This window comes from Zerene cesonia, chromosome 1 (assembly GCF_012273895.1).
Source record: "Zerene cesonia ecotype Mississippi chromosome 1, Zerene_cesonia_1.1, whole genome shotgun sequence".
Taxonomy (NCBI): domain Eukaryota; kingdom Metazoa; phylum Arthropoda; class Insecta; order Lepidoptera; family Pieridae; genus Zerene; species Zerene cesonia.
In genome coordinates this window covers 8,147,423-8,158,014 of record NC_052102.1, presented here as the reverse complement: position 1 = coordinate 8,158,014, position 10,592 = coordinate 8,147,423, and the positions used below count along the sequence as shown (strand labels likewise).

Genomic DNA, 10,592 nt, shown 5'->3' with positions numbered 1-10,592 from the left:
TATCATTATTTTGTTCATGATAAGTTAAGCTATCAAAAGTATTTCTCGATACTAAATGGCTACCTATTAAAATATCCGTGATAATGAATTTAATATTGTTTTATAAGTAATCTGACAAGGCTGTTTACTAATACAGGTTCACCCAATTATAAAACATACAAGTTTATTAATTAAATTTATTATTATAATTTGAATTACAAACAAACTTAAAACTATAAGCTATTTTAATTTACTTCTTTTTATCTTCTTTATCTTTCTTATCTCCTTTTGCTTTGTCTTCTGACTTTTTATCATCCTTATCATCTTTTTTCTCTTTCTTATCCTTGGCTTCTTCTTTCTTACCTTCTTCAGCATCTCTATTTGTGATTTTGTTGTTAATAAGGTTATGCAGTGCGATTATGGATCTCACAAGTGCAGCTAGATATACAACAAGGGATTGGTCATTTGTTTTAATGTGAAGATTGTCAGCAAAGTTATCACTGGATATATCGGGCAAAAGGTTGAAAATGTCTTGCAATTGGTAGATAATTTGATGATTCATTGGGAGAGAACCTTGACCAACTTGCACTAGGTAATCCCTTATTTCGCTCAACTGTGAATGGAGACCTCGGAGTCCAAGCAGTTGGTTAGTAATTCGCTGAGATAGACTTCCGACAGTTGTATCTTTAATATCTCTTAATAGGTGCTCAACACCCACTTCTTCAGCCTCTTCAGCTCCAATCTCACTTGGCACATGCTCAAATGTGCGGGTGGTGGGACTGCCATCATCATGTACTTCCTCAACTGCTTGATAAGCCTCAGTTGGCAGACCTAAGTCTTTTGGTTTGGCATCAATGATGACAAGAACTGAATTTGGACAGTAACGTCTAATCAATTCATTTATAGCAACATCATTTTGATGAAGTTTAGGTCCTGTGTGATACCATCCAACTACTTTTTCTCTTGCATTTACCTTTTTAAACATGCCATACATGTTTTCTAAGTAATCATGATCCAAGAACCAGACAGATTTGTCTTTGTCATCTTCATCAAATGGCACTGTAAAGAAAAATAAAAATAAATTTTAGCCCTTTCGACTGGAGTTCATGAAAATCTTCTGGAGTTCATGAAAATCGTTACATACGATTGGAGAGATATATATGTTCATGTTATAGAATATTTTTTATAAATTATTATGTATGAATTACATCAATGTGACAATTGTTATGCATGAGATATAATATAAATAAACAAAAACAAAAAGCAGCTGTAAAAATGTCATGTTTCATATAATTTCTGCAAAATTTATGTTACAACAGCATATTTGTTTTCTACTAAGCAACAATCTTAGTTAAAATTTGTTTTGCATTATACGAACCTGCAAAACTGTTGGACACATCCAGTACACCTTTCGCTCTCCAACAGCCAAGAAGTACCCCTACAACTCGCTTCTGGTTTCCAATTTTGCCCATACGATTGAAATGGTCAACAACACTGAGTAATACTAGTGGATGGACCACAACTTTAGTGGTTACAACTTCTTGACTAGGCATTGTAGTGTTTATTAAGTTTTAAAACAAGAAAGTTTTACCGATTACTGACTACGAATGAGTATCTATTTAAAAAATAAATCGGCTTTCAAATATTCACGTAAACGAAGATGAAACAGCAAACTAAAATTTGACAGTCATTATAAAAAAAGGGACATCTTGTCTATGGCAAAGAATAGACTTTACTTATGCTGCGTACACACAGAATTATGAGCAAACTGAGTACCTAAGAAACAGTTACGCGCTTTGATATAATAGTTATTTAAGGTACATACATGTAATGATTCGATATATTCAATGAAAAATAACTATTTATAAAAATTCAATACACCTTTCATTGAACGGTATCTATATCTACCTAATTCATTAAATGCCATTATCAGTAATGTCAAGTGTCAACATCACAAGCCATGACAGCTGATTATAAAGGTTAAGTTACATGATCACAATTCACAGAATCATTAATTTATTAATTGCATTTACTTTCATTATTTAAAAATTAGTTGAACTTAACATTTTAATCAAACGCCATCACAGTTATCTACATGAAAATGTCCCATAAAGTCTTGACATTTGTTACGGGAAATGTAAAGAAATTGGAAGAGGTTAAACTTATTTTAGGGAACAATTTCCCTCTTGAAGTAACGAATCATAAATTAGATCTACCAGAATTACAAGGTGAAATCAATGAGATTTCAATTCAAAAATGCCGGGAGGCAGCGAGTCGTCTGAACAAGCCAGTGATAATTGAAGATACATGTTTATGTTTCAATGCTTTACAAGGGTTACCGGGTCCATATATTAAATGGTTTTTGGATAAATTGAAACCTGAAGGCTTACATCAATTACTAGCTGGATGGGAGGATAAGTCTGCAGAAGCTGTGTGCACATTTGCTTACTCTTCCGGTAAACCTGAGGATGATGTTATATTGTTCCAAGGAAAAACTGCAGGCACAATTGTGTATCCTAGGGGGACAAGAGATTTTGGATGGGATTGTATATTTCAACCGGATGGCTATGATAAGACTTATGCTGAGTTACCAAAGGAAGAGAAGAATAAAATATCTCATAGATACAGAGCATTAGATAAGTTAAAATATTATTTTGCTCAGAATAGTAGTTAATTTTTAAATAAAAGACAGTACCATAGTCTAATCTATATTAAGGAAACAGTGTTAATGTACAAAGTGTAATGCTTAAAGCAATATAAATTGTTGATATAACATTTTTTGATGTTCTTGATTTATGTACACCTGGTGCTATGAAGGGTTCTAAATTAGTCTTATTATAGTTTTTGAAATACCATTCTTTGTCAGCGTCATATTGAGGTTTAATTTTAGTGTTCTCAAATTCTGAAAACCTAGTCTTCGCTTCTCTGTTTATTACTGGAGAGTAGGTACTGCGTAAATCGTAATGTTCTGCATGGGGCATGTTAACCTTAGTTATTGTTGCTGCTCTACTATTGTTCCATTTTAAATCATTATCCTTTGGTAGAAGAATTGCAGATAATGCTGTAGGCTGGCTTTCAATATGCTTCTTCATTTGAGGCTTTGTTATTGAACCTGGAGTTGGAATTGGATTACTAGTTGTATCAAGCCATGTTGGAAGTAACATATCACTACTTGTGTCTGTAGTTATTATCCCTTCCTTTTCTGTTACATGTGTTATTGTGAAGTTGGATTCCATCATATTGTATTTACTTAAATTAGTTGGGTCACTGTTTTGCTCCTCTACATTCTTTGTTCTATTATATGCTATATGAGTACTATTATCATTGTCCAAAAAAGCTTGGACTTCATGAACTTCACTTTTTGTTTTCTTATGTGTTGTGCTATTTTTAACCGTATTTATAGGTGGTTCTTTATCATATGCCATAAAACTTTTATTAACTGTCCCAACATTTGCATAGCTTATTTTACCTCCATCACTTACTACCATTTTCGTAGCATTTGCATTTGTAGGATGTGGGATGGGTAAAAGGCCACCAGATGTTGGAGGCAACATTGGAGTGAAACCCCCAGTTTCAAATTTTGGTTGTTCCGTAACAGGATGCTTTTTGTAGTGTTCCTGACCTATTTTGTCCGACCAGTCTATTTTTCTGCCGGTATTCAATAATTTTCCTACATCTAAAGAAGGTATAGGTAAACCAAAGAATGTAAATCCACTCTTAGATGTTGATTCAGGGGGCTTTATAGTACTTGACTTTTTATCAGTTATATTATTCATTGAAGCATATAAAGTTGGGGTATTACCGAATTTCTTAATGTTGTTCGTTTGATTAATATTGTTGTAATCAATTAATGTTTCATTGTAAGGATAGTCCACATAGTCATCATAAAAATAGTCTGATTCTTCAGGGGAAGGTTTATTGTTTATTTTATTTGCATGATACTTGTTTTCTATATGTGTCGCATAATCCTTTATCTTATCGAGAGAGGAGAACACTTGTGATGTTGCCAAATTGGGAAGCAGCGCCTCATTTTCATGAGTCAAACAACTGTTTTCGGCGTTAACTATTGGAACATTGTTGCAGTCTCTTCTATCGAAAGGCATCTGTTTTACGTATGTACCATCCGCACATCTTGGTCCTATTGAAGAAGATTCAGAGAGCCAAGCTTTGAACCAAATTATAGCACAATTGCAGATGATCGGATTGCCTAGAAAATTTAAAAAGTTATTATTATTTATAATAATTTAAATTATGTGCATAAAAACGTTAGGTAAATGTTTACACTTACCATCAATATCAAATATTGCAATATTATGCCTTAGTTTTATGAAACTGTTCTCAAATACAGTGGTTAATTTATTATGTCGTAAGGATAGCACTTTCAATCTTGACATTAAATCAAAAGGATGACCATTTATGGAGCAAATATGGTTATTATCTAGATTGAGTTCAACAAGCCATTCCATGTATTGAAATGATTCTCTTGTGATCATAGTTAATTTATTGAAACTAAGATCTAAAACTTCTAACGATGTCAATTGTTTGATGCCTGAATTTTCCAGATTGATCAGATGATTATTACTAAGGTTTAAATACTGCACATAAGGCAAATTTTCAAACGCCCTCATAGAAATGTATTGTAGTCGGTTGCCTTGTAGTTCCATTATTCTTAATCTATTAAGATTAGAAAATACTCTATCTGGTAAATTGATTATGTGATTCCTGCTCAAGTAAATTGATATCAGGTTTGGCAGATTTGTAATTGCAAGAGGATGTATCACTTCAATTTGATTATTATCTAAATCAATAACTTGTAAATCATGGAGATCTTTAAATGTACCAGTACGTAGTTCAATTATCTTGTTGCTTGGAATTTTTATTTCTTTAAGAGTTTGTATATTATTAATAGAATTTCCGTCAAAGTGTTTCAAGTGGTTATTGCTAATATCTATTACTTTTAAATTTGATAACATATTAAGGCTGTTTGGCAATTCATGTAAATTGTTTGAAGATATATTCAATATCTCCACATCCAGAGCCTGTTTTATTATACTAGGAGATATGCTTTTTAATCGATTTTTGCTTAAGTCTATAGCTGATAGTGCAACATTATCTTTAATTGCAAGAAAATCAAAATTTTCCATATTGTTTCCGTGCAAATTCACTTGTTTTAATTCAGTCAGTTTATCGAAGCTACGCGGATGTACCGATATTATTTGGTTTTCACTAACATCTAAAACTTCTAGGTGTTGTAAATCGCTAAATGTCATAGCCTCAACCTGTTTCAAACCATTTCGTTTCATAAACAACCTTCGTAAATTGTGCAAAGTTTTCATTCCACCATAAGGTATCTTTTGAATACCGTTATTAGAAATATCTAATGTTCTCAGAGAAGGTAGATCTAAATCTGGAGAAGGAGGTGCGGGTATGTTTGTTATCTGATTTCTCTGCAAATACAATTGCTCCAAGCCACGAGGAAGACCCGGTAAGAACTCTACTAATCTGTTGGAACTCGCATCTATCTCGTATAAATTTACCAAGTTTCTAAAAGTAGCTGGGTGCAAGGAGATAAGCGCATTACCAGAGATATTAATATGTTCTAACAGAGGAGACTCCATAAACGTTATTGGGTCAATTATGGCTATTTGGTTATCACTTAGATTTATTCTTCGTAATGCTGGTAAATTATAGAATAGTTTTGGCTGAAGGCGTTGAAAATAATTTTTGGACAAATCTAATCCTTTTAATGTGGGAAGATTCCAGAATGGACCTTCACTAATATCACTTAGTGAATTATTACTTAAATGCAATTCTCTTAATGCAGGCATAGCAACGATAGCATCCATTTCAATAAAATTTATATTATTTTTATTCAAGTGCAGGCGCTCTAAACTAGGGTGTCCCCGAAGTGCTCCCCTAGGAATATCTTGAAGGAAATTTTCACTTAAATCTAAAAACTTAAGTCGCGGTAGAGCGTCCAGTAATGATCGAAATTCTGATATATGCCTTATTTTGTTTCCAATAAGAGTTAATTCCTCTACTCCACTTCCAGACGGTTGTAGAAAAGATTCAGGGTGTATTCTGATTATTTCGTTGTAGTTTAAATCCACTACTCTTAATTTAGGAACACGATGAAAGGCTCCATGGTGTATGATATTTATGTTATTGTGCGATAATAATAAGACTTCCAACATAGGTTGATCAACAAAGGCACCTTCACTTAATTTCGTTATATAGTTGTAGCTTAAGTTTAACACAGAAAGCATGGGTAAATCTCTCGTTGCTCTCCCAACCATTGTAGCGTCGGAAATAAAATTGTTACTAAAGGATAATTCATTCAATACTGGCAGTAGCGAAAGAGCCCGCATGTGTATATTTGTAATACCACAATTTTTTATTTCGAGTTTCGTTAGCTTCGGTAAATCGTAGAAGGCATTTTCTTTAAGACTGTTAAGATTAGAGCTCCCTTGAATGAAAAGTTTATCCAAACTAGGTAATTTTTCAAATGTATGTTCTTTAATACTGTTTAAACTTTCTGATTGGATATTGATATATCGCAATCTGTTTAAATTTGTCAAAGTGGGTATTCTTTTTAGACTTTGTGATTGAATAGTGAGGGCTTGCAAATTTTGTAGTTTAGTCAAACTTTCCGCGGGTAGGCTTTTCAAATCATTTTCTACAATGTATATTTCAACTATATTTTTTTCCTGTGTTTCAAGCCACGCTGCTGAGACCCTTTCTAATCCATTATGTCTTAACATTAATCTAGCAATATTTACATTTTGAAATACTTTTCCAGGTAGTGAAGGAAGATAGTTATTTTCTATTATCAATTCATCTATTGGTTTTTTTATGATTTGACCTACATTCTGAATACCCTTCGTCACTTGAACTAAATCGCTGTGCGTGCACCTAAAATCATATAAAAGTTATAAAGGGTGCAAATATAATAATAATTTATTTGCTAATTATCACACGTCTTACCATATCTGAAGGTCTTCGTTTCTACTTGTACATATGCATGGTAATATACTTTCTGGCGCAGGACACAATGTCCCAAGACCAATTGAAGATTGTGTTATCAAGAGAGTAAGCCACAATAATATTCTTTTAGAATCCATTCCTTTATTTCTAGACTTGTCATTGTATCATAGTATTGATTTCTGCAAAGTTTACCTGAAATAAAATTTGTTTTCAAATACTTTCATTACCTATTAAAATGATCCAAAGATTAATTTATACTCGAAGTTATAATTGTTTTGGAATGCATCACGACACTTTCAAGTATGAAATATAACCTATAGTTACTTGCACTTTACAAACTACATAAAATAACGGATTTAAGTTAAAAATGTTATCCGGTTGCGTCAAGGCCGGTACCGATTAAACAATAAAATCGGGAAACAATAGCCCGGTGGATCAACGTGATTGTTGGGTTACACTTTCACTATTGTTCTTATTTAGTAGTTTAGGTGTTGGAGCCGGTACATTATCATTAATGATTACATAATAAATACTTCGAATTTAAGGAATCACACAAAAATATACCTATAGTACTTGAAGTAATTGATTTGTCTAACTTGGCACGAGCATAATTGCTGGGGCGCATTTTTTCATGGACTCGGGAGCATCTCTACGTACAAAATATTTTATCGGAAAATCAAGGATGTTTTCCTCTTTCAATCACGATAACCTAGTGATTCCATTTATGTAGGTGCCTAATTGAATTGGAAAGCCTATTATGAATTGTCGATTCCCATGATAGTTTTGCAGCAATATTATAAAAAAATTGAACTGTATATATTATGCACAGTCTGCTTAGTGCTACCAGTGACTACGGTTAACGCCTTCACGTTTCTCCTTGTATGAAATTATATATAACTTAGGGAAACCGCAATAAAAGTAAGTAGCTTAGTATATCACCAACAATTTGTTTGGTCTAGACTTTTTCTTATTTGTTCTTTCTAACCACGTACCGTAATGTGTCACATAATAATCTATATAACGTAACCCATATGCAGTCATTGAGACGAAAGATCATTGTAGTACAGTTACGCAGTTATCTCAGCCTAACTGTCATCAGTGGCGACGCTGCATCCGTGAATACGATAAACATTTGATTATAGCCTTCTTTATGTACAGATACTTTAATAATTGTTTTATAAACTCGACTTTTAGAAAGCGCCATAGATACATAATGTGTGTAATTATATACGCAATTAGTTGTTTTTATTCTGACGATCTTATTTAAAATATGAAAATGTTCAATATAGTATGAATTAACTACCTAAAAATGTATGCATTGAACCAACAACTAATACAATTTTTCTTTTCTTTGAAAATACTTCGCTATGCCCGTTACCGTTATAAACTTGAAATGCTAATATAAACACCAGTCACATTTCACATTTATCATAATATTACTTCACGGCTCTTATTTCTATCCGTGTTATGCGAGTGACCCAAAATATATGACCAAAATTAACGATAACCAGTATCAGATACCGTCCAAATGCACTAAATAATAAGATGGAATTTTGACATTGTACACAGACAAATTTTATTTTATTTATCGGTAACAAATGTCTCAAAATAAATGTGTGAGCTTATTGATTATTATTATATTTTATCTTGATGTAGAGAGTCACATGCTATTGATTACAGTTTAGATAAATGTTCTTAAGCTAACCAATTTTAGTAATGTTGAGCTGAAAGTTCTAATAATGCACTTTGATTGAGACAGTCATATAATTTTCATTTAAGAAAATATAATATTAACCATATTTTTAATATTCATTCCCAGTATTTAGTGATTTCAATGTCATGACCTTTTTACTATTTACCAACAAAATTAACTATGAATTAAATGCATCTTGATCAATATGTGTTAGCATATCTCATTATATTTTACGTTACACATTCTGGTGCCCCTTACGATTTGGCGCCTAGAGGGTCTTGCCGGATCTGAGGAAAAGCAAGAAGAGTTGTGGCCTCTTTTGGCTCTTCCCCAGAGCCGGCATCGGTTGTAATATAAATATTTTCTTTTGTAAATAGAATTTGGATTTCTAGTTTCTACACTAATTTTATACAGAAGACACTTTTTCGTAGCTTTGTAACGTTTTCACGCAAAAACTGCATAACGGATTTCAAAAATTCCTTCACCATTAAAAAGCTGCAACTTCACTAAGTGACGTAGGCTATATAAGTACCACGGGCGAAGCCGGGCCGAACAGCTAGTATTAAATAAAGCCATAAGGCGTAAAAGTACGGCATTTTCCCTCCCATCGTAGATGGCTAACGTGATGCTAATTTGCATGTGTTAATACACAATCAGATCGCTAAATATTAGAACAATAAATAAATTACAATAGGAGTAGTAACCTAACTCCAATATTTATTTAAACAACAACAAAACTATATTTTGAAACTCTACTCTAACTCTATCTTCATATAAGTTATAAAAAATAATAGCGTGATTAATAACAGAAGGTTTTCCCAGAACCAGGAAATAGCATTAGAAAAAATCATACTTAGGCATATTAATTACTATAAACTTACTCACGTAATTCACTTTTGCTTTTATTTCGTTCACTTGCAATTTTTCGGTTTTGTTTGGTATTTAATATCACCGATCAAAGATAATTACGCAGAGCTGTCGAACTTTATTGAAATATTGTAAATAAGCACTAATAAGTACCGCCCTTGTTAAAGCAATGATAGACAAATACAGACTGGGATGTTGGGTGTATTTCGCATGCAAACACCAGACTTTCGGTTCATGGCTCGATGCGCACCAAGTAACTTATCTTTCACCATTGTGGCGCGTGCCACCAACGCCAAACGTAGCATCAACTACGTATGGATGTAGATGTGGAAATTGGTATAAAACTGTATAGATATGTTTATATGTATTCCTTTATTTGCCTAATAATATCAAACAAAATTATTATTAATCATTCACATCATCATTGGTAAGCGCTACCACCGCCCAAAAACCTTTGAAATTAAATGGATTTCTGACTTAAAAAGATAAGGGATAAAGGACCCTTATCGCTTAGTAAGCTGCGGCCACACTCGAGTTGTACCCGGGTAAAAAGTAGTCTAAGAGCAAATCCTGACTATTTTTTTTTTTTTTTTTTTATATAATAGCGGGCAAACGAGCAGGCGCGTCACCGGAGATTAACGCCGCCCATAGGCGTCCACGCAACCTGGAGAGTTGCGGGAGTGTTGCCGGCCTTTAAGGGAAGAGTACGCTCTTTTTCTGTACCAAATTTCATACATATTCGTTAAGCTGTTTTCGCGTGAAAGTAAATCATACTTACACACTTTCGCATTTATAATATTATCAGGATCTTATTGATGAAGGGAGAAAGAACTGGCATAGTTAAACAAGTACAGTACCATTCTCATGCTATTATTAAACGCCGACCTTCCCTACAGTTCCACATAGCTATAAGGCTATATCTATGTGTAGTCCATATAGGTATAGCCTCAAAGCATTCAACGGTAAATTTTTAAATCAGTACAGTTCCTAAGATTCGCGCACTCAAAAAAACAAACTTTACAACTTATAATATAGTATAGATCGGTAGAGTCAGCTTATTACCTCACTT

At 33.2% G+C, this 10,592-nt stretch overlaps 3 protein-coding genes across 4 annotated transcripts; 1 reads left to right on the top strand and 2 right to left on the bottom strand.

Annotated features, from left to right (window-relative positions):
- Positions 1 to 194: 194 nt before the first annotated feature.
- Positions 195 to 1,681, bottom strand: LOC119829549 (26S proteasome non-ATPase regulatory subunit 7). The gene is made up of 2 exons (XM_038352116.1): positions 1,358 to 1,681; positions 195 to 1,038 (listed from the first exon to the last, which is right to left on the bottom strand). Exons 1-2 carry the CDS (start codon positions 1,530 to 1,532, stop codon positions 230 to 232), a joined length of 984 nt encoding a protein of 327 aa, XP_038208044.1. The 5' UTR covers positions 1,533 to 1,681; the 3' UTR covers positions 195 to 229.
- A 256-nt stretch (positions 1,682 to 1,937) lies between these two features.
- LOC119829036 (inosine triphosphate pyrophosphatase) lies at positions 1,938 to 2,754 on the top strand. The gene has a single exon (XM_038351402.1). It carries the CDS (start codon positions 2,075 to 2,077, stop codon positions 2,651 to 2,653), a length of 579 nt encoding a protein of 192 aa, XP_038207330.1. The 5' UTR covers positions 1,938 to 2,074; the 3' UTR covers positions 2,654 to 2,754.
- LOC119829021 (protein artichoke) lies at positions 2,675 to 9,777 on the bottom strand. Of its 2 annotated transcripts, none has more exons than XM_038351389.1 (4): positions 9,538 to 9,777; positions 6,964 to 7,155; positions 4,268 to 6,891; positions 2,675 to 4,186 (listed from the first exon to the last, which is right to left on the bottom strand). In XM_038351389.1, exons 2-4 carry the CDS (start codon positions 7,098 to 7,100, stop codon positions 2,691 to 2,693), a joined length of 4,257 nt encoding a protein of 1,418 aa, XP_038207317.1. In that variant the 5' UTR covers positions 7,101 to 7,155; positions 9,538 to 9,777; the 3' UTR covers positions 2,675 to 2,690. The 2 variants fall into 2 exon arrangements, with proteins under 2 accessions (XP_038207317.1, XP_038207308.1); XM_038351380.1 differs by having other exon boundaries at positions 9,542 to 9,777.
- Between the last annotated feature and the right edge of the window lie 815 nt (positions 9,778 to 10,592).